Raw genomic sequence first — 27,062 nt, forward strand, 5'->3', positions numbered from 1 at the left:
ACTGTTCATTATTATATGAACCTGCATGTAAGGTGGAAATTTCACCGGAAAGGGGAAATGTATGCAAACTCAAGGCTAGGCACAGATCTACTGTTCGTGACCAGACGTGCCGTATAGCAAAGGACGGGTTAGTTCTGGTCGAAGAACAGAAGCCCGAGTATCTTGAAGTGCCACCATAAACGTCCGAATACCAGTCACACGTTGCATCAAGCACACATGTTCCTTTTTCCCTCCTGAAAAGTAAGGGAAAACATGCATAGCCAAGTATTTTTGTGTTGGCGTCCTGTCAATTTGTTAACTTAAGAAATTAAAAATGGTTATACACTCAATCAAATAAAGGGACATTTAATATGAGCTCAATATTTTCATAGTATTTCTGTATCCTTAAAAAACATTTCGTGTTGCAGAAGTTATGACATGTGTTGTTAATTTTATTTCTGAACGTGCATCAAGATGTTGCCTTCGGCTGTGAATTATACTATAGAAAATGTAAGTAAATCTCTCAGCACATGTCTTAATACAGCTTTTCTTTAACCCAAAAACATGGAGTGTTGATTTGGCTGAACAATGAACATTTTACCATGGAGAAGATGTCCACTGTTACTTTTCCATGACTAGAACAGTGTTAAGTTAAAGTACTTACTGCTATTTGTCTTTTGTCCGTCTCTCCTCTTTTATGATGGAGATCTTGAACACAGGTTAAGGAAACGGCATGCGCAAGATTAGTTCAAGTCAGTACAAGACTAGCCCTCCAAAGCGTCGCTAAGCATCACCTTACCAATACACCCTCCACATCGATCAAACCTTCCATTTTTCTTTACCATTACACCCTAATCGCCTCCTCTTGTTGAACTCATTCAAAACTCTTCATGCCAATACTCGCTTCCCCCACATACAGAGCGCTCTGTTGCTTCGCAGCTAGGTTTGCACTTTATAAAAAAATAAAAACAAATACTGATGTCTCTATGTTTCTAATGACATTTGTATTAGGCAATGTTTTTTTTATATGGCGCAATGCACCAACATGAGGGTCAACACACTTAACAGCAAAGGTTCATATTGGGAGTACACATTATGACTCGTTTACATTATTCATTCACGATTTTCTCATCTTAAGTCAACACATGGTCCCCCATTCCTTTGCCCTCCCCATCGTTCAATGCCACATGTACAACCAAACACCTGGTGCGATATGTAAATATCCCTGTCCCTCTCCTTTCCACACTGAGAAGTTACACAAATATTGACTTAAAGGGATGGTCTAGTAAAAATGTTTATTTTAAAAATAGATAGGCCAAATAAAAACAAAATACTAGCATCCTCCGTTTTAAAACCTCCTATGTAAAATTGTGAGCTATTCAAGCTCAAAATTCGAAAAAGCAAGCACAGGGGCGCAGCCATTTTGTGAAATGGAGGCCCTCCTGTGCTGGCTTTTGCTTTTGCGGCACTAATGAAGGAAAAGCCAGCCAGCTGTAGTAAACAAAGTCTACCGCTGGGTGGCTTTCCCTTCATTAGTGCCGGGACTCGGAGGACGCGGACCGGAGACCAGAGCAGGAAAGCTGCAGCTGAATCTCGGTAAGTGCTATTTATTTTTTTAGTGCCGCAAAAGCAAAAGCCAGCACAGGAGGGCCTCCATTTCACAAAATGGCTGCGCCCCTCTAGTTGCTTTTTCGAATTTTGAGCTTGAATAGCTCAAAATTTTACATAGGAAGTTTTAAAACGGAGGATGCTAGTATTTTTTTTTATGTGGCCTATCTATTTTTTAAATAAAAATTTTTACTAGACCATCCCTTTAATTTTGTTTTTCAATTCTGCTAAACACAGACCCAAAAAAAACGGCCCTTCTAGTTTTATTTCAAAAGCTTACTTCATGAAATAGTTCTCATTTGTGAGTGCCGTGGCAATGTCTCTTGCCTTGTTCTTGGGGGCCCTTTAAAGTATGTATTGCTCAGTATATTATCATCAGATACAATTGATTGGGTCAGTTGAACAAGCGCGCCCCCTTTTAACTCATTTCCGGAACACAGATTGTGTAAATAACATCTGGTCTTACACCTTGGTTGTTGTGATGATTTCATTTAGATTTCAAGCATATATACATATTTACTGGTGAGTAAACAATAACAATAACTCTTTAGTGACAGTGTTAGAACAATTTTCACTGTAATTGTTGATCATTATTTGTACCCATTGCACTTCTTTTTTAATGTATCAGAGTGATGGACAGTGTTAAAGGAAGCAGACAGATCAAGGAGAATTGGGATAAAGGATAGATTGAAGTGCTTAGCAGAGGGGATGAAGTTGGACACATACATTAGAGCAGTTTCCATGGAGTGACAGGAACAGAAACCGGCTTGTAGAGGGTCTCGAAGGGTGTGGAGGTCTCTGAAATAGGTAAGATGGTTGAACACAACCCTTTCTATCACTGTAGAGTAGTGCGGAAGGAGAGACACAGGGTGATAGTTAGTTGGTAGGTAGGTTCGGGTCAGCCCCTTGTTTTTTAGGAGAGGGATGACCATGGTTGTTTTGGAAAACAGAAGGGAAAATAAGCAGAGTCGAAGGACAGGTTGAAGAGTTTAGCGAGGTGAGCGGCCACTAAAGGGCCTGCATACAGTGATATCAAGTGTGTGTTTCCTGTCGTACAAATCCCCACCTCTCCGTATTGTTGCCTAAGGCAAATTGCCAACGGCTCCAACGCAAGGATGTATAGCATGGGCGACCAGGGGCATCCCTGTCTAGTTCCCCTACTGAGTTGCCACTTGTCTGAGATTATGGTGCCTGTTTTGACCCTTGCGATCGGGGAGCTATATAACATCTTAACCCATCTAATGTATCCTGGCCCTATCCCGTACCCTTTCAGGGTCGCCATTAACCATGGCCACCTCACCGAGTCAAAGGCTTTGACCGCATCCAGTGACACTATGGCCAGCTCACCCGGGTCATTTTCCGTTTGATCAATAATATGGTGTAGCCTTCTGTGGTTGTCCGTGATGTTCCTGCCGGGGACATAGCCTGTTTGGTCTGAGTGTATCAATTTGCCAATTACTCGCTTAAGCCTGTTGGCAAGAACTGCCGTGAGTATTTTGCTATCTTGATTAAGTACTGATAAGGGTCTATAGGACCCACAGTCCACATTCGGCTTGCCCGGTTTCAGGAGCGGTATGATCACCGCCTCTCGGAGGGATTCCGGCAGCTCCCCTTGTTCGTAGGCCTAATTGAACATGGCCAGCAGCGACTGGATTAGCTCCTGTCTGTACGCTTTGTAAAATTCGCTAGGTAACCCATCCGACCCGTGTGCTTTACACGTGGGCAGGTGTTGGATCACCGCCTCCAGTTCGTCTGAGGTGATTGGGGCCTCCAAAACTGCTCGTTCTAGGTCGTCCAAGGTGGGCAGCCCAATATCTTCCATTGTTTCCAGAATTTCTTGACCCATATCTCCACCCACGTCCTCATACAAACATTTATAATATATGAGGAACTCCTCGTTTACTCCTTGGGTTTTACGGATTTGGCCTTCCGCATCCCTGACTTCTCTGATCACCTGCCGGGGTGTCTCATTCTTGTATAACCAGGCTAGTAATCTGCCCGGCTTGTCTCCCCCTGCACGTTGCCTCTCTGTGTATTTCTTATAGTTTAGCTTACATAGTCTGTCCCAGAGTTCGCTGCTCGCATTTTGTAGTTCTCTTATTTTAGCGCTGTCTTCCCGGGTGGTCCCCCCCTTTCGCATCAGGTCCTCTAGCTCTCTTTCCATTGCCTGCAATTCTTTTTCTATCCCCCCTTGGAGCCCTTTGGATTTTGATATGGCCACCCCTTAAATGCCTCCCATACTGTTCTCATAGATCGTACACTGCCTGTATTGATGTCAAAATATTCCTTGATGGCCTCCCTTAAGTCCTCTCGGAATCCCGGGTCCTATAGGGCCTCTGCTCTGAGTCTCCACGTCGGGATTCGCACTCTAGGAGGGTGGCGTCGCCACTCCACGACTGTTAGGCAGAAACCTGTGCAGTTCCCTTGGGGACCACTGCAAAAGATTTAGGACTACAGGTGTTGGCAGTAAACCCACTTGGTAGCAGTCTGTACCACCCAGATTTACCTGGTAGCTGTGGCTGAGCTGTCAGACTTCCCTCAAGAAGAGTTAGGCAGTATGTAAAGTATACACAATAGGCACTCTGACACAATAGCACAAGCAAACACTGACCAGAGCTTTGGTATCAAGGTATATAACTATTTATTTAAAAACACACTTATTGAAACACTCCAGCACTAATATTGTAAATCACTCTAAACACAGTTACTATTATATATATATATACATTCCTTATCAGACAAGTCTTAGTTAACACCACTTATTTCCAGACAGAGGTGAGCGCTTAACTATAGATGGCACTCCAAGAAGTTAATAGATGGCACTCCAAGAAGTTAACGAAAAAGGGAGGGGAAAAAGGCAGAATGTAGGAACATACACCACACTAATACTCAGGAACTCTTAAGCAAGGCAGGAAAGTCGAAAGTTACTTGTGAGCCAAGGTCCATAGGCCGGGCCCACTCTTGGAGAGAGCAGGGCACAAATGCACCCAAGATCACACAATGACAACAGGCTTACAAAGTCTTGCAGGGAGTTCAAAGACGTTTTAGTTAGGCTCAAAAAAGTTTAGCCAGGGTGTCCCAGGCTAACCCAGTTTCGAAAGCCGTGGGCTAAATCTACCCCGTACAGTCGGTTGCAAGGGAAGCCAGGCGGAACACGGTACCTTAGGTGGAAAGGATCCTCCAGCGGGGGCAGTTGTTCCTGGCAGCGGGTGCAAGTCGCGGCGTCATCCAGAGGAAGAGAAGATCTTGACGTGGAGGAAAGATGAAGGTTGTTGCACTGTCAGGGAAGAAACCAGCCGCAGAGTTTTCCGGTTAAAGGTACTACCCTTTGATTCGCGGAAGTGGTAAAATGTGGTATCCCCCATGCCGGGGTGCTTGACACAGGCAAGGCGGCCACGAGTTATTCCAGGAAGCGAAAAAGGAAGCAGACTGGTGATCCCCACCAGTCGAAGAAAGAAGACTCTCCGGGCTGGAGATCTCCTCTGTCGTTGGGAAAAGTGGTGAAACGGTTCAGCAGGGCTCCACCGGTGGTGTCGTCGTAGCAGGTCGGCTCAGTTTCTCTCTCGTCGGATTCTTAGGTCCTGTGGCGACTTCTGAAGTTCCAGTCCCCAAAGCCCTGCTTTTATGCAGAAAACCCCTATTCACTCAGCCTAGCCGTCCCCCAAACATGCTAAGTGGTGAGCCGGCCAGCTCACTACTTGGGCCAATCAGGACGGAGTGCGACTTGAGTTGCCTAGGCAACTCAGTCCAGGGTGCCTAAACCCCCTCCCACCCCCGCTGTGGTACCCAGACAGAGTGGCACCACTTTTGGAGGCTTCTGTGGAGAAGCCGCCAAAAAGTGGAACAAAGGGCTTGACTTCGGTTGGAGTTACAGAAGAGAACACAAACGCCATTTTAGAACCGAGTCTTGGCAAAAAATACCAACCGGAGAATTAATATTAAATAAATAAACCGGCGGTATGTTCGAGGCTATAGGAATTAACTAATTAAAGTTGGTAGCCTCGAACAATGGGAAAATCCCATAGGAATATATTCGCGGTCGAAAATAAAAAGTAGTATCCACTGCCACCAGCCAAAACTCGATCAGGGGGGACGGAGACGTGCCCCCTCGACTAACAGACCCCGGGGCAGTCGAATTGCCCCGGCCAGTACATCCACAATATGATGGTTTGTACTGTTCTGTTCACAAGTTGAGACTAGTAAAGTCAATGGTGACTTTACATGCCCTGGGAGACAGTAGTCAGTCCCAGGGTATGGAGTCCATACTGGGGGGTCACTATGACACCCCTGTTACTGCACTGAGGGTGCTGTGTAACACACATCACAAAAACACATGAAGCCCTATGGAGTAAAAGACCCCATAGCCCACTAACCACATCTAGAGTCAAAGAAACACACTCAAATCATGCCCAAGAGTGATGGTAAAAGAGTCTCTATTGGCAGGAGAAAAAATTTAAACCCCAAAAATCCAGCAAAGCTGCTGGGGGACTCACTAGGTTAGGAAATTCAGCCTGAACAGAGAATTCTCCCTAACAACGACCAAAGGTGAATGGTCCGAATGTACCCTGGCTTTATATTCTGCGCTCACCATTTCTCCCGCTATCACGGCGGAGAACACATAATCCATAATCCAGCCTAGTATGCAGGTCATGTGGCGCTGCGTAATGCGAGTATTGCCTGTCCGTTGGGTGCAACCGTCTCCACACATCCTCCAGTCTGAGATCGGTCAACAGTGTTCCAAACGCTTTAGCTGCTGGCGCAGGTTTTGCTAGCTTGCTATCAGACCTGTCTATCCCGGGGTTCAGGGTGCAATTGAAATCACCTCCCCACAATATTGCGCCACCTAGCAGGGGGCTAATTTTACTATATAAAGCCCTAAAGTAGGCTGCGGTATCATGGTTAGGGGGATATAAGTTTATGATGTTCACTTCTCTGTTTTCCAGGAGTCCCGCCACCACCACCATTCTACCTTCTGGGTCTGTTGTCGACCGGAGCAGCTGAAACGGCACATGTGGTGCCACCCATGCAACCACACCTCTTGCGTATGCTGAATACGTGGCTTCCGTGACGCTACCCTTCCATTTTCTCCTAATCACCTCCAATTTCTCCTTGGTGAGGTGGGTCTCCTATAGCAAGGCTATATCAATCCTCATCCTCTTTAGGTACATCATTACTTTATTACGTTTTAGGTAACTATTGAGGGCCCCGCACATTCCAGGTCACGACTCTGAGGTTATCCGATTCCATTGACTTGATGTCCTCCCTCTCCCCTCCACTTCCCATGTCGTTTTCGCTGGCTCGTTTTCTGTGGCTCATTTTCCTCCTCCCCCTCTCCAGCTCCCCCCTCCACCTTCCCCAGCCCCCCCCCCCCACTGCACACACCACTGTCCCTCCCCCCTCCCTACCCAACCCCAACAAATGCCCAGCTCCATCCCTGGATCTCAGGCCCACCCGCGTCTGGTCCTTTCTCGTGACACCGAGGACTAGGATCCCGCGGGGCGTCACCAAACTAATAGTGACCTAACTAAGCGGAATGCTATGGGGGTTCAAGGGTTGTTTCTCAGGAGCTCCCACTTATATAATTAGGATTATTCAGTTCTATCGGATCTTGCAAGCATGTACTATCCCAGCAGCACATTCCCAGTGAGCCTTATTTAATACTATATTCTAATCCCAGTGTCTTGCGCTATGTCACCTAGGGTGCCATAGCAGCATGTTACTTATCTTCTTCGGCTCCCGTCTGGATACCCTATTCTTGGGGACGGCTCTGCATATCCAGCCAATCCATGGCGTCCTCTGGCGTTTCAAAAAACAAAGTTTTGTTCTTGTGGAACACCTTCAATTTGGCTGGGTAAAGCAACATATATCTATAACCGGTTTCTCCCAGTTTTCTTTTCACTGCTCCGAAGTTCATTCTGCTATGTTGTACCTGCAAGGTGTAGTCAGAGTATGCTGTGATTTTCGCAGGCCCCTTTTTGATCGTTCCGCCCTTATGGAAGAATTCGAGTATTCTTTCCCGATCCCAGTAGTTCAGAATTTTTGCAATCATCGGCCTGGGAGGGGCTCCCGGGGGCGGCCTCCTCGTTAAAGCCCTGTGCACCCTTTCAACAGCAAACCCTTGGGTCAGTGTCCCTCCGGTTATTTCCTGCAGTAACATGGTTTCCACGTATTCCGTTGGGTTAGGCCCTTCCATTCCTTCTGGCAATCCAACGATGCAGATGTTATTGCGCCTGGCGCATCCTTCTGCTTCCTCCGCTCGGTTCTCCAGGTTGCCCACTCGCTGTACAAGGGCATGGAGTTCCGATCTGTGGGCGGCGCATTCCACCGTGTTTGGGGCCATCTCTTTTTCCAGGTTTCCAGTGCGCTCCGCGAGCGATCTCACATCTTGTCTTAGTAAGTTAACATCTTCCTGGACCGCTCCGACCTTAAGGTCCAGTGCCACTTTCAGTTTGTTCATAGCCAGGCCCAGTTTCATCTCCCAGGCAACTTTCAGCTCTGCAATCGCAGCCAGCACCTCCTGGATTGTGCCCGGAGCCTCCTCCATCGCAGTTTTATCCTTACTCCTGGTCCCCTCGGCCCCTGCAGATGTCTTGGCATAGGTCTCCAGCGTGGTCTGCTTGCTGTTTGGTCTTACAATTCTGTTAGACATTGTGCCGTGCCAGCTGGGTGTGAGCCAGCAGAGCCGCCTTTCGCTTGGGAGTCCACGTGGTGTCGGGCTATTCCTGATGTTTATGCCCGGCTTTAACGACGTTAAGGGTGCACCCCTACTGCCCGCTGCGCTCCTGGAATGGGCTGTGTCCTCCCACGTGCTTGCGCCCACGCAATATCATTCCGCTGGCCCCTGCCGTGTTCCCTCCCGCCACCAGCGGTCGGGCGCTTTCGTTGATCCGCACCCCTCTACTCCGGGACCCTGCAGGGCCCCACTGTCATCTGGCCCACAGTCTTGTTTTTGTCGCTTTAGTCCAACCCCTTGCCGAAACAAACTGCCTTTCGTGTGTTCTCGGGGTTCAGCAAATGTTCCGGGGTGGGCTGCCTGTATTACCCTTTTCAACTGGTGATGGGGTCCTCCAGAACGCGGGTCTCGCCCAGGCGGTCTGTTGTGTTGTTCACTCTGTTTGGGTGGTTGCGTGGGAGCCTCGGCACTTGTGGATGGCACCAGCTCTGGTGCAACCCTGCTTCGTCCTCAGGCTAGGGTGCACAGTTTAAACTTTCCGCCAACCTATGTATGCTGCGCCACCAGCTCGTATGCTGCAGATGGTGCCCTGTGCCGGGGGGGGCCTGTGCTCACCAGCACACTCCAGGGCCGTGTGTGGCGCTTTTTGGTCTCGCTATGCGCCACTGGGGACCCGGATGGGCAGCACCCTCGGGGCACATCCACCGCCCAGTGGAGCCTCAGTGCCCAGGTAGGCCCTTCTCTCCAGCCTCTCTGCAACTTTCCCTGGTGCGTCGGGCCACAACCCAGCCAATCAGAGCACCCGCGAGGGGTGTCCCTGCCTGATCCCGGCACTGTCTCCCGGGTCATCGCTGGGGCCTGCACCCCCTGGTTCAACCAGCCCCCCCCAGGTCCAAACACCACGCAGGCCTTCGCTCCGTCAGGCGCCTCGTGGTCCGAATTCAGTGCCCGGCGGGGCGCCGTGCCAGCTGCTTTGTCCCGCAGCACCCGCCGCACCGCCCGGGCCGATCCGCGTGGGTCCTTCGCGATGCTGCGCATATTGTGAACGCGTGTTTACCAGCCTCGTTGAAAGTGCAGAGGCAGTTGCAGACACGATTTTAATGAGGCCACGACATAACTGTCATTCACAGAGGCAAACTTTTTACAGTGACAACAAATACTGAGCCACTTAGAGCCCTTTAAAACTTAGCAACGATTAGCGGGCTGGCTAAACCGCGCTATGTAAGTCTTGTAACTTGAAAATAGCCGTTTGATACGGCGGTGCGCGCCCGTGTGCTATACTTGCTAATATGCCTAAGTAGCACAGAGTACTGCCTACATATTTAAGATAAATGACACCTTGCAACCATGCTAATTTTATATTGATAAGCTATACATTATAGCCATTTCAATTTACACCTAACCCCACTCTAATATAGAGTTTTCTACTTTTTTAGGATCCTATCCCATGAGAAGAACAAGTTACTTTCTTACCTGGTAACGTTCTTTCGATGGGATGGTCTGACGACGTATTCCATATCTATGACAGGTAATGTCCACAGCTGTGCTGCTTCAGAAAATCTTCGGTGTCTGCGTCCTGCGACGATGACGTCGATGCGCCGTCCTCGAGGACCTCCTCCGACGGCCGACGTCACCTGATGTGATAAGTAGGACGCACGACGCCCGTAGCCTCAGTTGTAGTTTTTTCCCCCAGAACGTGTGCCACAGTTTTCTGCCAGTCAGACACACAAGGCCTTGCGGAACGCAAGCTGCAATCGCAAAAGAAATTCTGCAGCGGGGAAGGTAGGGAGGGAGCGATATGGAATACGTCGTCGGACCATCGCATCGAAAGAACGTTACCAGGTAGGAAAGTAACTTGTTCTTCGAGGGGATTGGGGCCTCCGACATATTCCATATCTATGACAGACTCCCAAAGCAGTACCAAGCAAGGAGGTGGGAAAAGAATTAAGAACACAAATTTAGCATGCCCAATCAAATTGCGGAATAAAGAACTGCCTTGCCAAAGGCCAGATCCTGCCCTCGGATGGAATTGAGGGAGTAGTGACATACAAAAGTATGTCCTGAAGCCCAGGTGGCTGCATCACGGATGTGACGAATAGGAACACCCCTCTGCAGGGCAGTAGACGCAGCCACTCCCCTGGTAGAATGGGCCCGCAAGCCAGCCGGAGGGTCCTTACCCGCCAAGCGGTAACACTCGGAGATAGCTAAAATAATCCAACGAGACAAAGTCTGTTTCGTCACAGCTTGTCCCAAACGCTTTCCAGCGTAACCAATGAAAAGTTGATCGTCCACTCTGACCCGGGACATGCACGAAATATAAAAGCTCAATGCTCTCCTAGGATCAAGCCTATGGAGCCTCTCCTCTTCCATACCAGGATGTGGAGGAGGATAGAACGCCGTAAGAACAACCTTCTTGTTCAAATGAAAAATGCAAAGGCTCAAACGGAGCACCCATAAGAAACTTAAGAACAAGGTTCAAATCCCAACCGGGCACCAGAAAAGGTGACAGAGGAAACACATTAGTGAGCCCTTTCAAAAACTGAGAAATTAAAGGAATCTTAAAATAGGAACATTCTTCAAACGAGCGCTTAAATATGGACAGCGCCGCCAGGTAACCTTTAATGGTCCCCACTTGCAAGCCCCTGTGGGCCAAGGAAAGCAAAAAAGACAGAACCATTGGAATGTCACACTCAAAAGGATCCACATTCTTAACTCTGCACCAGTCGCATAACTTTCTCCAACCGTAACGGTACAGAGACTTTGTTGCCGGCCGCCTGGCCGAGAGCAACACCTCCATCACGTCTTCAGGGAGGTCCCAATCCTTATACCTCAACCTATCGGAAGCCAAGCGTGAAGGTTGAGGGATCTGACCTCTGGATGGAGAACCGGACCCCGCCCTCCCGTGAGAGCAGATTGTCTCAGTAGGGAAGACGACGTGGAGGGCAGATGGACAAGTCGAGAAGGTCCGGGTACCACGTCCTCCGGGCCCAAGCCGGAGCAATGAGGATCATCCGGGAACCGAAACTCCGTAACTTCCGCAGTACTTGCAGGATGACGGGGACTAGAGGAAACGTGTACAGCAGTGAGAATAACCACTCCACCACAAACGCGTTTCCTAAGGCTCCTTTTGGAGGAAATTCCTGCGAGCAGAACCTTTCGCACTTCCGGTTGACACTAGAGGCGAAGAGATCCACTTGAGGGGTCCCCCAAAGGGCAAAGATCTCCAGGAGAATCTCCTGAGCCAGCTCCCACTCGTGAGAGATCGTGCTCTGCCTGCTCAGAGCGTCCGCCGTCCCGTTGTCGTCTCCGGCCAGATGAACAGCCGAGATTGAAACTTCCTGCTGGATGGCCCAGAACTCGAGCTGCATCGCCTCCCTGCACAGTGGAAGTGACCCTGCCCCCCCCCCCTTTTGTTGAGGTAGTGCATGGCCACCGTGTTGTCTGTTACAATAAGGACACTCTTTCCTCGCACAGTCGGCAGAAAAGCCTTCAGGGCATGCCGGACGGCCCTCAGCTCCAACAGATTGATATGGAGTCTGGACTTCGACGGAGACCAACGACCGCTGACTGTCAACTCGTTGGCATGAGCTCCCCATCCCGTGAGGGATGCGTCCGTCATGATCGTCACCTCCGGCCAGGGCAGCCAAAATGGGGCCTTCGACGGCTTACCACAGATGGTCCTGGGCGACCGAGGGCGGCACCTGAACAGGGTCCGACAGCCTGCCGGAGGACTGAGACCACTGGAGCTTGAGTGCCCACTGCAAAGATCTCATCTGCAGACGAGCCTCTGGCACCAGAAGAATGCAGGATGCCATGAGGCCGAGCAGTCTCAAGAACTCGGACGCTGGGAGATTCTGGGCAAGTTGAAACTTGTGCACCATCTGCTGAATGTGAAGAGCCCTCACCTGGGGATGAAAACACTGCCCCAGGGATATGTCGAGCACTGCTCCGATGTACTGGAGCCGCTGCATTGGTGTCAAATGGGACTTCTTTAAATTGAGGGAGAAGCCCAGCTTGTGAAGGGAGTGGCAGGTGACAGACAGATGATCCAGGACTTGCTCAGGAGAGCTCCCCCTGATTAACCAATCATCCAGGTAGGGGTAGACGTGAATCCCCCCCTTTCCCGAGATGCGCTGCCACCACCAACGTGAGCTTTGTGAAAATCCTCGGGGCAGAGGTCATTCCGAACGGCAGGACCCGAAACTGAAAGTGCGAGTCGCCAACCGCGAACCTCATGTACTTCTTGTGCTTGGGATGGATCAGCACATGGAAGTAAGCGTCCTTGAGGTTGAGAGACACCAACCAATCCTGAAGTTGAAGGGCCTGGAGGACTTGAGAGAGAGCAACCATCTTCAACTTGTCCTTCCTGAGGAGTTTGTTCAAACCGTGCAAGTCCATGATGGGCCTCAATCCCCAGTCTTTCTTCGAAATCAAAAAATAAGGGGAATACTATCCCTTGTTCCTCTCCGCTACAGGCACCAGTTCTATGGCGCCTTTCTCCAGCAGGGACTGAATTTCCTGCGCAAGGAGCGGATCCGGACTCTTCAAAGAGGTCCCCAGGTGGATTGTCGTGAGGCCTCTGCCGAAAGGGAAGACAGTAGCCGTGGGTTATGATCTCCAGAACCCACACATCTGAAGTAATGGCACGCCACTCTACAAAATGCTGCGCCAGCCTTCCCCCCCAACCGGCAAACCATGGAACCTGGCCTCATGACTGAGTGGTAGCGACTGCGGCGTTGCCTGAGGGCAAAGAGGCAAATGCCCGAGCGGCCTTGGCACCTGGAGTACCCTGTTTTCCACCTCTGGCACTCTTACGGTGGCCTCTTTGACTGAAGGATGTGTAATAGCGAAAGGAACCTCCCCTCCATTGTTGACCCCTAGGACGAAAAGGCAGGAGGTTGTCGAACTGCAGCGCCCAATGACTTTGCTGCAGCTTTGGAGGTCTGCAACCTCTCAAGGCTCTCGTCAGCCTTGCTGCCAAAAAGATGTTCACCGTCAAAGGGCATGTTAAGGAGCCGGGACTGCACATCAGGAGCGAACCCAGACTTCCGCAACCACGCAAACCTGCGTATTACGGTGCTCGCCAACATGGACCGGCTGACACAATCTGCCATGTCCAAACCCGACTGAACGGCCTCACACATGGCATCCTTGCCATCCTGAACCATAGCAAGGAAACCATCCCGTTCGTCCCCTTCGGGAATATGTTCAGCTGCTAATGCAACACAGTTCCACAGAGTGTGTGTGAAACGAGACAAGGCACATATGAAGTTGGCCGCCTGAAGCGCCATACCCCCTGAGGAAAACCCTTTCTTCGCCCAGCCGTCAAAACATTTGTCGTCCCTATCCGGAGGGATGGTAGGATACGACGCCTGCTTTGCCGGGGCTGTAGCCGCCTGCACCACCAAACTCTCCGGAGTGGGGTGCCTGGACAAGTAGCAGGGGTCGCTACTGGCTGGACGGTATTTTCGCGACAAAGACTTGCCCACTGCCGGGAGACTCTCTGGAGCAGTCCAAGCCGCTGCCACCCTTCTCTGCAGAGCCATATGAAATGGCAGTCCTGGGCCAGTGGGGGGACCAAGATCAAGGATGTGCGTGAGATCATCCTGAACAAACTCCCCTGGGGGAGCCGACCATCCCAAGTACTCAGAGACCCGAGACATAAGGCGCCGGTATGAAGAATCGGCATGAGTGCCAAGCTCTGGCCTACAAAACTCCACCTCCGGAGAGGTGTCCAGTCCACTGGCATCATGCAGTGACTGCCTCAGGTCATCAAACTGGCTATGGCCCGAGAGAAGCTCATTTGGTACCGTCACCGGAACCAAGCCTTCATCAGAGCCTTCATCACCCTCTGAAATGTACTCCAGGCGGTGAGAGGATGACACCTGGGGACCAAAGCTATGCCTGACCTTAGCCAGAGCCTTTCTAGGGGCTAACCCCGTGCCATGGGGCTCCTCCGACACCACCGTCTCGAAAGGCGTCGAACGAGTCGGCGCTGGCGTCGAAAGAAACGGCGTCGAGCGAATCGGCGTCAGCTGCAGCGCCGCCAGCATCGACGGCGTCGACAAAGGCCTCGAAGCCGGAGCTCCGAGCGTGTCTCTCGACGACCTAGGCGCCGACAGCGTCGACGACCCCCTCGGAGGCGGAGCCTCGAGAGAAATAGTCGACGTCTTCTTCGAAGACGGCACATGATCATGCGGTCTCGAGCAAGGCTACCCATGTCCGAGCGGGACCTTTCCCCCGAGCCGTGCCGACCACCCGAGCCTGAGCAGTGTCTCTCGACCGGTGCCGACCGACCCGACTCGGAGGCGCGGACGGACCGGTGCCCTGCGATTCAAGAATCGCTAACATCTACTTCCCGAAGGAAGCCCATTCCTCCGGTGTCACTTGCATGGTGGGATAAGCGACCCGCCAACGGGCGGAGTCCTCGGAAGAGGACGGGGAAGGCGACCGATGCCGACGCTTCCTGGAATTCCTCGAAGAGGGCGGAGGAGTGGCGAGACCGACTCCTGGAAGGAGACCCACTGGACTTCCGACGATGACGCGGAGAGTCGCCTCTCGAGTCATCCGTCGAAAGCCCCGTAGACCTCGACTTACGGGGCTTAGACACCCGACCTACCGACAGCTTCTTCTTGCGTTCCTGCAAGGCCTTGGCCGTGAGCGACTGGCAGTCAATACAGTCATCCGTATCGTGGGCCTCCCCGAGGCGTCGTGCGAGTCCGTGACCGACATCTTGGACCAAAGTCTCTGCATTTCTTGAAGCCCAGACACAGGGTTGAAGACGAAGTAGACATCGCCACGAACAGGTCTTCACAAAAACCGAACAGGTTCAACGAACCGAGAAGAATACAGCAAACTCCAAAGAGTCGAGGCGTACCGAGATTCACGAAGCAAACACGTTCGCAGAAAAAACGGAACTGAGGCTACGGGCGTCGTGTGTCCTACTTATCACATCGGGTGACGTCGGCCGTCGGAGGAGGTCCTCGGGGACGGCGCATCGACATCATCGACGCAGACGCCGAAGATTTTCCAAAGCAGCACAGCTGTGGACATTACCTGTCATAGATATGGAATACGTCGGAGGACCCAATCCCCTCGAATAAATATTACCAGGACTAAATAGTAGGTATAGCTGTTCGCAAATTCACAGTCACCACTTACTCACTCTCTCTGAGTATAAACCAACGGTTGGTATTTATTTAATACAGCTAATCACAAGTATCAGCAGTGGGAAGAACGCGGTTACAGAAGAACTATAAATGGCCACATGCCTTACCACGAAAGATCTCGGGTACACATGGCCTGTATATGTTACGCTCACCTGGTATCCACATGGACGCCACCCACCCGGGTTACTCGCTGGTATGCTTCTCAGCTTTGCCCCGATGTGGTCTGCGGGGAAGGTTCTGCCTTGTGGTAGAATTAGGTGTGCTCTCCGTCCTGCCTTCTTTGCAGGGGTGCGTTGCGTTGTCTTTCATGGGCAAGTGCGGTCCAGTTACTTTACAGACACTGGCCCGTTTGATATTGTTCAGGTAGGTCTTATTGCTGTTCTTTAGTTTTGTTGCTATCCTGCATGCCTTTCTTTGTTTAAAATGTCTCTTTTTTCTCCCTTAGGTAAGCGGAGCTTCAGCGCGGCGAACTGGCTTGGTTGAGCCCCGCTGGTAAATGATGCTGCATTAAGAGCGCTATGATGCGGTAAGTAAGCGCTATGCGCAGCGAAGTCTTGCCTTTGCTAACCTGTGTTTTCCTTCCTTGTAGGTCGCAGTGTTCTTCAGCGCAAGTGGAATGTCCGGAGTGGTGCCAGCTGAGAGGCGACCAGCCAGGTAAGCCTTTTGAGCAGTTTTTAATTTGTAAATGTCTCTACAGCTTTCTTTATTGTTGCCTCTATCTTCCTCTTTCAGGTCGTTCTGTCCGGGAGGCTTGCAGATTCGAGGAAGCTGTTCTCAGTAGCTGCGAGTGTTTAAAGATGAAGACTGCAAGTAAGATGCTGCTGCTAATGATGTTTCTTTTGTTTCCTTGCAGGTTCTGCTTCTCCGAGGTTCGAGGGAATAGCTGGACACGGTGAGCGTCACGTTGCAAGCTGCAAAGTAACAGGAAGCATGTTCTGCAGTCAGGGTGTGGTTTATATAGCCCAGTTAAAGTAGTACCAGGGAAAGTAGTTCCAGGCCTGCAAACCCCAAAACACTAGACCGCATGGCTTGGTTCTTAGGGAACCAAGCTATGTGGATGTCTCCATGTTGGCTGACAATACAATAAAGTAGTTCCCAAGCACATTGTTGTTCATGGTGTATGAGCCTGGCGCCATAGGCGCCAGGACTGGCCGCATGAGGGCTTTTGAAGAGGATGCCAGGCTCTAGAGGCCCGAGTCCTGACTCCACCTGGCCAATGGGTTTGCCAGAAGGGGTTTTGGGCGAGGGTCGTGACACATGAGGGCTGCAGCATAATCATTGCTAAAAGCTAAAGTTCTCTCTTCAGCCATTTTTAGAGAACCTTTCTTGGAGTTGATAGTGTAGAGCAAGTAAGTATTTCCCACCTAGGGTAATCCCGTGACACTAGTTGCCACGATGTATACAAGTAAACTGAGGGAGATCCGGGTTGCTATGTTTATAAATCCAAGCATGCGTACTCTTCCCCTTCCCGGATAGGGTACCTTATATAGAACAATGGGGTTAGAGTAATCCCAGCCTGTAATAGTGAGCAGGATAGACACCAATTAATCAAACCGGTATACATATTATTAATTCCAAAATAATGCTAAAATAACCATAAGTTTAAGATCCAACTTATGGAGAATTATGAAAAAACCATTATAATCAATAATAGAAAAAAATTAAGGAATGGGTGAGGTATTCTCAAAAGGAAAAGGAGGATACCATGTCTCGTCCGATCATGTCATGTCATTCCCTTGGGGTTTGCCTCTCCCATGTGATCCTCCCTCATATAGCTGCTCCCAGGGTCAGATCAGGTAGAGAATGCCGTCACCTGGCCACATGGGGAGAGGTCACAGCTGGGAAAGGAGTGATGACACCATCGGATTTATCACAATATTAAGAATGTGTTAGGGAGAATTCTCTCTTTAGGCTGAATTTCCTAACCTAGTAAGTCCCCCAGCAGCTTTTTCTGGATTTCTGGAGTTTGTTTTTTTTTCTCCTGCCAAGAGTGAGACTCTTTTTCTCCCACTCTTGGACATGATGTATGGTGTTCCTTTGACTGTTGATGTGTTTTATGGGCTATGGGGTCCTTTACTCCATAGAGTCTCATGTGTTTTTACTATGTGTTACACAGCACCCTCGTGCAGTAACACAGGGGTGTCATAGTGACACCCCACCATAGACTCCATACCCTGGGACTGACTACTGTCTCCCAGGGCATGTAAAGTCACCATTGGCTTTACTAGTCCCAAATTATTAACAGAAACCAGTACAAACCATCATATTGTGGACGTACTGGTCGGGGCAATTCGATTGCCCCGGGGTCTGTTAGTCGAGTGGGCACGTCTCCGTCCCCCCTGATCGAGTTTTGGCTGGTGGCAGTGGATACTACTTTTTATATTTGACCGCGAATATATCCCTATGGGATTTTCCCATTGTTCGAGGCTACCAACTTTAATTATTTAATTCTCATAGCCTCGAACATACCGCCGGTTTATTTAATTAATATTAATTCGCCGGTTGGTATTTTTTGCCAGGACTCGATTCTAAAATGGCGTTTGTGTTCTCTTCTGTGACTCCAACCCAAGTCGAGCCCTTTGTTCCACTTTTTGGTGGGCTTCTCCACAGAAGCCTCCAAAAGTGGTGCCACTCTGTCTGGGTACCACAGGGGTGTGGGAGGGGGTTTAGGCACCCTGGACTGAGTTACCTTGGTAACTCAAGTCGCACTCTCGTGTGATTGGCCCAAGTGGTGAGCCGGCCGGCTCACCACTTAGCATGTTTGATTGACAGCTAGGCTGAGTGAATGGGGGTATGCTGCATAAAAGCAGGGCTTTGGGGACTGGAACTTCAGAAGTCGCCACAGGACCTGAGAATCCGACGAGGGAGAAGCTGAGCCGACCTACCACGGCGACACCACGGGTGGAGCCCTGCGAAACCGACTCACCACTTCCCGACGACAGAGAAGATCTCCCGGCTGGAGAGGCTTCTTCCCCTGACTGGTGGGCACAACCAGTTTACCTTCTTCTCTTCGCACCCCAGCCCGGCTTGTGGTCGAATTGCCCGTGCCAAGCACCCCGGCAACCTGATCGCCACTCACCACTGAACCGCGAATCAACAGACCGCTCCTTGTACCTGAGAAACTCCGCGTCTGGTTTCTTCCCTGGCAGTGCAACACACTCCTGTCTTCCGCCCCGACAAGATCCTTTCTTCCCCCGGACGAAGCACCGACTTGCATCCGCTGCCAGGAACAACTGCCCCCGCTGGAGCGTTCTCACCACTTTAAGGTACCGTGTCCGCCAGGCCTCCCTTTCTAAAGATTGCTACAAGGTAATAATAACTCCTTAACCTTCTGGACTGGGCTGGCCGCCTTGACCCTCTAACTGGTCCCTCTCTTTGATCCAACTCCTTTTTGAACCGTTCCAAGACTTTTGTGCACTGCAACCGTGTGGCCTTGCACACCTTTCGTTTGGATCCTCTTAAGCGGATCCGGCCTACTGACTCTGAATTCCTAGTGTTACTTTGCTTTCCTCCCTTGTTGTGTTCGTGAAAAAGTGTTGGGATCTGTTTCAATTTATTCTCTGCTTTTCTCTCCCTTTAAAAACAAATTATTAGAGTGCCATCTGCGTTAAGCGCTCACCGCTGTCTGAAAATAAGTGGGGCTTTACTTAAGACTTGTCTAATATTCTTCTAAGGGAGTGTATATCTTTTAGTGACTGTGTTTTTGAATTGCTTACTATTAGTGCCTGTGTGTTTTTCTAGATGTGGTTTTAAATAAATAATTATATCTCTTTTACATCAAGCCCTGGTCAGTGTTTACTTGTTCTACTGTGTTCATTTGACCTATTGTGAATACTCTGTATACTGCCTAACTCTTCTTGAGGGAAGTCTGACTGCTCAACCACAGCTACCAAGTGAATCTGTGTGGTACAGACTGCTACCAAGTGGGTTTACTGCCAAACACCTGTAGTCTTAAATCTTTTGCAGTGGTCCCAGAGGGAACTGCACAGGTTTCTGCCTAACAGAATGTTCATATATAATAATTATATACGCAGAAGAATTCGAATATAGTAAAATAAGTTACAAGAATTAATATAATATAATTAGATCAGTTATAACAGTTGACATTACAAAAGAGAACAGACACTAGGAAAGTGATACATGCAGAATTCCTGTAGGTTTAGGAACCTTTGAATTACAACCAAATAATTGAACAAAATTGACAGTGGAAAATAATTAATAAAACCAATGAAAAGCCCATTTTAATTCATATTTGTATGTTTAGAGTACATTTTCTGCTACATATAAATATTTTAACACAATGAATTGCTGTTTTTCACCCTGAAATCTAAAATGAATACAAATTAATACACTATAGTGACAAGTAGGATTGAATGCTTCAAAGATTTCCCTACAAATATCTTATGGCTAGTGTCCATCGATTTTATAACAGGCAAAGTACTCAAGAGAACGAATTACTTATGAAAGAAAAGGATACATGTCAAATATTCCAGAATGGTGATATCCCAGATGTAGTCATAGTATGAGTCCATGGCGTCATGACTGAAAGAGACAAAACAAGTTCAACACTCCTGCCATCAGACAGCAGCAATTCCACTGAAGAATGAGGGTCATTTACCTGTTCTGCTCTTGCAGAGCTTTAAATGCAGTTTTATAGTCTATTTCTCTTAGAAACTGGCACAGGATTGCCACCTGTAAGGACAGAAAATAAATAGATTGACATTTATTTTAAAATTGACACAACAACAACATGGACCCTTCTAAGATTGCCCGACACCACCCAAATAAATTAAATAAAAGTCAACTGCAACTGCATGACAATAGAGCCTCTGCACCTTCTTAGGATTAGGAACACGTTACTTACCTGTACTGTTGTTCTCCAGCATGGGTCTGGCATGGATTCACATGCTCATGAATATTCCCCGTCATCAGGACGGGAATCCTCAGTAAAAGAAAAAACAGTTTCACTTTCACTTACAAACTATCTTTCTCCTATAAACTAATCACTGAGCTCTGGTTCACATTGCCCCCAGGAAATGACTACCCTCTCCCTAAGCCCCTCTTCTGGCAGCTATTTTCAGATTTGGTAGAACATAAGTGGCAGTATGACCAAGAAAAGCCGCAGAGGGGCAGGAGGGAGGGATTTGAATGTGAATCCATGCCAGACCCTTGCTGGAAAACAACAGTTATAGGTAAGTAACTTGTTCCTTCTCCAGCATGGGGTCTGGTATGGATTCACATGCTCATGAATAAAGAATAGATAGCAGTACATCAATAAACAAACACGGGAGGTGGCAAGGCCCAACAGAAGCAATTACTCTTACCTCCGGACCAGGCTCACCTTCAAGTGAACAGGTTGCATAGAACTGCTTGGCTGACCCTGGACTCCTCTCTGGAATCCCTGTCGACGCAGTAGAATCTTGTGAAGGAATGCATGGACCTCCACGTAACAGCCCTGCAGATGTCCAGCAGGGGCATACCAGACAGGAATGCCGTCGTCACATCGATCGCTCTGGTTGAATGGGCTCTCCGATGGCTGGGCAGCGTCGGTTCGCCAACCGGTGACAGTGGGTGAAGCAGCCGGAGAGCCACCTGGAGAAGGCCTTCCCATGGTTCACAGGACCAAAGTTCACGAAAAGTTGAGATGTCTTCTGGAAACTCTTCGTGCGTGCCACTGAGAACTTCAGAGCACAAGCCACAACCAGCGAGTGCAAAGTCCTTTCAGCCGGCAACGAAAGAACACAGACAACACTAAAGGATCGTTGAGGTGGAAGTCCGACGGAACCTTCGTCATGAAAGAGGGGTGCGTCCGTAGCACCACCCTTGTGTCGTGAAAAGTCACATACGGCTGTTTGCAAGATAGGGCCTGGATCTCACCTACCCTCCTGGCAGAGGTGATGGCCACTAAGAAAGCTCTTTCCACGATAGGAAATTGAGAGGGGCCTGATGCATAGGCTCGAAGGTGGCCCCCATGAGCCTTGTCAGTACCACGTTGAGTTCCCACGCCGGGAACAATCGAAATAGTCCTTTGAGAAACTCCTTGATGAGATGGTGGGACCAAAGAGAAGACCGTCCAGGAGACCTGGTGTAGCGGGAGATAGTGGCCAGATGCACCTTGATGGAGGCGTGCGCCAGCCCCGCCTCGGCCAAGGACAAGTACAGAAGAATCCGTGGGGCTGTGACCCTCAGAGGGTTGATCTTCAGCGCTGGCACTACTTCGTGAAACGTTTCCACTTGTGCCCATAGCACTTCAGGGTCGACAACGCTCTGGCCCTGGCAAGGACCTCCCTGCAGTACGCCGGCAGCTCGTATCCCCAGAATTCTAAGGCTGCAGGAGCCAAGCCTTCAGGTTCAGCGATCCTGGGTCGTGGCGCAGGATTGCGCCTCCTGCCCTTGCGAGCAGATCCGCGACCACCAGCAGCTTGACCGGGGGCAACCGCAACATGCTGAGGAGATCCGGGAACCAAATCTGCCTGGGCCGGACGACAAGGATCATCCTGCATCGGCACCATTTGAGTTGACTGATGACTCGCAGCAAGAGCGGCAACAGAGGGAACACGTTCAGGAAGCAGCCTTCCTGTCATGGTGCATGCTCCCAAACATCTGGAGCTGGTGGGCCTACCCCAGTCACTGCCACCCATAAGGGCTTATAAAGCCCCAAAGGGTTGTCCTAGGACTTCCTGGACTCAGTCCTGGCGCCGCTGGCGCCAGACTCATAATATTCCATCTAGTGGTGAACTGTATGGGACTACATACTGCCCAGCCCAATGGGCTGAGCCATCGAGCCTACCCTGGGTGTGGCTGAGGGACTAATTTACCTGAGATTGCAGGATGAGGCTGGAGGAACTATTTTACCTGGAACTACTTACAAGGCTATTTAAACCACACCCTACAGACAGAACACACTTTGCGTTATTCTGCACTCCTGCAGCGTAACGCTCACCGTGTCTGCTTAGCTCCAGTACCCGAACTTCAACAGCCACGCCTGTCCTGGAATCACGATCCATCGACACCTGAAGGAGAAGAACAAGTTATTTTCTTACCTGGTAACTTTCTTTCGATGGGATGGTCCGACGACGTATTCCATATCTATGACAGTAAGCAGCACAGCTGTGGTGATTACTGTCATAGATATGCAATACGTCAGAGAACCCAATGCCCTTAAAAGGAACAGGAATTAGCACAGCAGTTGGGGCCTTACCTGAAGCGTTCCATCCGAACAGCCGCGCCTTCAGCTGCTCTCTGGCTCGCCGCACCTGTGGACAAGAAAGCATCTGCAAGAATAGCCGATATTCACCCGGAAACTGCTTTCTTCTGGAATCTCTTTGAAGGGGTTCTTTCAATTGCCGCTCCGGCGCCGCGCTGCACCTGCATTGCAGAAAAAGAAAACAAAACAGCAGGTTAGTCGCGCACAGGAAGAAACCATTATTAAAGACATTCAGAGCCACACACTCGCAATATACTCACCCGCAGGAAATCTGCTCAGCGTTGTAGGAAGAGGCAAATCTTCATCTGAAAACCGCTGAAGGCCGCGCCTGAAAGAAAAGAGAAACAAAGGTCAAAACTTGGGCAATAAAGACATTAAGCAACTATTCCAAGCATCTATTGGCATAGAGACTAACCTGGGGAGTCAAGCTATTCAAGGCTCTGCTACAGCCCTGCTGGATAAGTGAAGGAACTCGATCCAGAGAAAGACTGAACATATTGCACCCCTGCTAGAGATCGCAGGACAGAGGGTCCACTATTAAAAAGCCCAAGGTGAGGCTGAAGCAGAGAGGGGGCATTAGGAGGTTGCGGGAGGTGGGAACCAAACCCGCTCCTCATGGCTGGCTAATATTTTATTTCAACATTTTAGGCAAACGCTTCTTGGGAAGTGACAGTGAGGGAGAAGTCGCGTGCCAGCCTCATCACTCAGCCCTGTGCAACGCCAGTGCAGACATTATTCGTGCAGCTTCGTGCAACACCCCCCTGGAGACCAGGTGAGCGTGACATTTCCCACGGGAAGGAAAACGCGCCCCCCATGCTCCTCGGCTGGTGCAACCTGCTGGCAAACTTTTGGCATTTCGAATTTGTCGCCGTCACTAACAGATCGATCTGGGGTCTGCCCCATTTGACAAAGATTGTCCACTTGATCCTGTCGTAGCTCCCGCTCGTGGCAAGAGCGCAGTTCCCTGCTGAAGGAGTTGGCAATGATGTTCTCGACTCCCGCCAGGTGGAAAGGAATGTGAAACATTCCTTGGGCGACGGCCCAGTGCCACAAGTCCTGTGCCTCTCTGGAGAGCACTGGGGATCTGGCTTGTTCCCCCTCGGCTTCCTGTTGTAGAACATTGTGATAGTATTATCCGTGAAGACTCTCACCACCTTGTCCTTGAGGGGCAGAAGGAACAACTTGAGGGCCCAGAACACCGCTTGCAGTTCCAGGACATTGATGTGGAGATCCCTCTCCTCCTGTAGCCACAGACAGGACTCCGGCATGGAGACGTCCGGTGTGGGCTCCGCAGCCCTCCAGGGAAGCATCTGTGGTGACAGTCTCCTGGTATCGGGGGCTCTGAAAATCCAGGCCCCTGGCGATGTTGGCATGCACGCACCACCACCTTATCGCTCCACGGAACTCATCGTCAACAACAATCCTGTCTGCAATGCTCCCGAACACCTGGACCCACTGAGCATCCAGGAATTCCTGAAGAGGTCGCATCCGCAACCTGCAGAGTCTGATTAGATAAACACATAATGACATTGTGCCGAGCAGCGACTTGATGGTCGCACCGTGGCAATCTTCAGTGTCAACAGCCGTTGCACTTTGGCCAAAATGGCTGCAATTCTCTGTTCTGAGGGGGCCGCCAGGCAGGAGACCGTGTTGAGCCTGGACCCCAGGAACAGAGCTATCTGTGATGGAATCAAGCAGGACTTTGGATAGTTCACAGAGAACCCCATATCCGTCTGCAGCCGGACGCTCTTGTGTTCGACGGCGATCTCCCTTGACTTGGCACGGATGAACCAGTTGGCGAGGTACATGTATCCCTTGCAGACGTAGATGGGTCGCCACTGGTGCCAGGCACTTCATAAACACCCAGCGCACGGACTTCAGTCCGAAGGAAAGGGCCTTGAATTGGTAGTGGTTTCCCTGTATGACGAAGCGCAGGAACTTCAGATGCTTCTTGGGGATGGGGACGTGGGAGTAAGTGTCCTCTAGATCCAGCGACGTTAGGAAGTCCCCTTCCTCCAGTTGACCGAGTACGCGCTGCAACGTGACCATCCTGAATTTAACTTGTTTAGACGCTGCAAGTTGGGAATGGGCCTCCAGCTCCTGGTCATCTTCTTTACTAAGAAGTATCTGGAGTAAACTCTGGTGCCCTGGAGTTGCTTCGGAACCAGCGCTATCACCTTTTTTCTTAGCATGGTCTGTACTTCCTGCAGAAGCTGAGGGATGTGTTGCTCCTGCTGGGCCACCGGTGGTATCTGCTGACACTTCTGTTGGAATTCTAGAGAGTGTCCATGGGTGAGAGCATCCAGCACCCATCGGTCTGTGAAGATCTTGTCCCACTCGCTGATGAAGCCCGCCAGCCGGCCTCCCACTGGGGTGCATGGGTGGGGGCCCAACGTCCTGGCTGGTTCAATCCTGCTTTGGGAGCGGTGACGATGGCAGCCACCTCCGAAATCCTTGGAACGACCCCTGTAGGCCTCCTGGGTCGTGGAACGGGAGGGCTGACGGTATGAGCACAATCCCCCGCCAAATCTTTAGACGAGCTTCTGGATTTTCCACCTGAGGCACGAAAGGAAGGGCAAAGTTTCAGAAGCATGCCAAGGGCCCGGGCCGTCTGTGTCTTAGAGATTGTCCCCATTGAACGGCATGTCCAGGAGCCTCGTCTGTACTTTCTGCCACAAATTGGTGGCTTTCAACCAGCCATGACGACAGAGGCAGACACCATTCCCGATCTGGCGGAACCGCTTGTCTGTGATGTCCAGGGCCACAGTGATGGCATGGTCCGATGCCACCTCGCCCTCCTGGAGGATCTCAAGCGCCACGACCCGCTTGTCGTCAGGGAGAAATTCCAGTAACGGGACCATCTTGTACCACAGCTCCCTATCGTACCTGGCCAGGATCGCAAGGGCATTCGCTGGCTTGTCTGTCGTTGCCGCAGAGTATATCACTTTTCTACACATAGCATCCAACTTCTTCCCCTCGCTGTACAGGGGAACAGAGGCTGAAGACGATGGATTTGAGGACTTCTTCCTCGCAGCCGCCGAGACGGGCAAGTCTGGGGAAGGCTGTGAACGCAGGCACGTGGTTGCGGACTCCGGAACCCAGTACTTCTTTTCCAGCCTGCCTCTTTTCGCTGGGGCTGAGGCGGGATGTTTCATCAGTGCCAGGCACTCATCCCAAACGTTGTCCAGGAGAGGCACCGCCAGAATGGTCTTCCTCTTAGCCTCTCAGCACTGGTAAAGGAACCTTTCCTTTTTGGTCTCTTCTGGCGTCAGCTGGAAGAGCTCAGACGCGCGGGCAACCATGGAGTGGAACGATCCCACTTCGTCTGGGGGAGAGGCTCTCGGTGGTGGGGAAACGCTGCCGTTGTCATCCTTGTCCGTCGTCGCTGTGTCTGTCCCCGTATCCCTAGTGTGGGAGGGCATGTGAGGCAGTTGATGAGGTGCCGTTTCCTCTTCTTCGTTGGCGGGGGGCCCGGTGGGACCGGCCCGTGGTTGCCGTCAGCATCCTCCTCTTCTGGATCTCCGACACCAGCGTGTGGAGAGTTGACATGATGTCCAGCGACATGTCCCTGGGAAGTGTCTAGGGGGCAGGCTTGCTGGTCCCATCGCCCACGTCGTCGTCTCTGTTGTGAATCTTTTACCAGTTGATTTGACCACAAAGGAACGTGCTGTTGTGAAACGCTGTTCGGGCAGGAGAGTATACCCGGAAGCGAATCTGTGGAGAAGTAGGCCTGGCATGGGAGTAAACCAGGTGGAAGTTGAAGTACTGCAAAGTGGTCCTGACAGACAATTTAAGTTGTTTGTGGTGCTGAAAGAAGAACTGTATAAAGCGGTTCCAAATTTGTATTTCTATAGAACTTATCAGTTGGAGAAATTACCTTAACTTAATGTTCTTTCTATAGATTCTTCTCCTGCAGATTCCTCATCTGATAGATATTCCCTCCAGCCTCGCTGCTTCGGAACATTGTCGACAGAGGGCGTAGTGGACCTTGACCTGACCATCGATCCGTCTTCCTCGGCGTCTGGACGCCGGTCCCGGACATGACGTCAAGTGTCGTATAAGTAAAGCGTCACTACGTACCCGGTCTCAGTACCCCCTTTTTTCCAGAGTACTACACTCTGCATACGAAACAGAGAGAACAATCGGGCTAATGAGCCCTTTCTTAAAAAATAGTTATTAATTACAAACCTCCGAAGGAAGAACAATTGATAAGGAAACACTAGAAGTAGTGTCAGAAAAATGTTTTGATTTAAGCATATGGCAGGAAGACAGAAAAATGGGACACAGAGGACCATCTCCAAGACATCATTATTTGAAATAGAAAGGTGCACACCAACCACTGACTTTCTCAGCGGTGACGGATGGGAGGGGAGATGAGGAATCTGCGGGAGAAGAATCCATAGAAAGAACATTACGGTAAGGTAAT

General features: G+C 50.3%; 1 protein-coding gene across 2 annotated transcripts in view; it reads right to left on the minus strand.

Annotated features, from left to right (window-relative positions):
- Nucleotides 1-27,062, minus strand: part of INTS8 (integrator complex subunit 8) — a 2,196,017-nt gene that overhangs the window by 47,437 nt on the left and 2,121,518 nt on the right. For both annotated transcript variants that reach the window (XM_069621379.1, XM_069621380.1), the window contains exons 25-27: nt 20,048-20,121; nt 19,907-19,971; nt 644-687 (exon numbers count right to left, since the gene is read on the minus strand). In XM_069621379.1, the coding sequence (XP_069477480.1) occupies nt 644-687; nt 19,907-19,971; nt 20,048-20,121 (183 nt within the window). The remainder of the gene's footprint in view (nt 1-643; nt 688-19,906; nt 19,972-20,047; nt 20,122-27,062) is intronic.

This window comes from Ambystoma mexicanum, chromosome 5q (genome assembly GCF_040938575.1).
Source record: "Ambystoma mexicanum isolate Mex_15411 chromosome 5q, UKY_AmexF1_1, whole genome shotgun sequence".
NCBI classification, from domain to species: Eukaryota; Metazoa; Chordata; class Amphibia; order Caudata; family Ambystomatidae; genus Ambystoma; species Ambystoma mexicanum.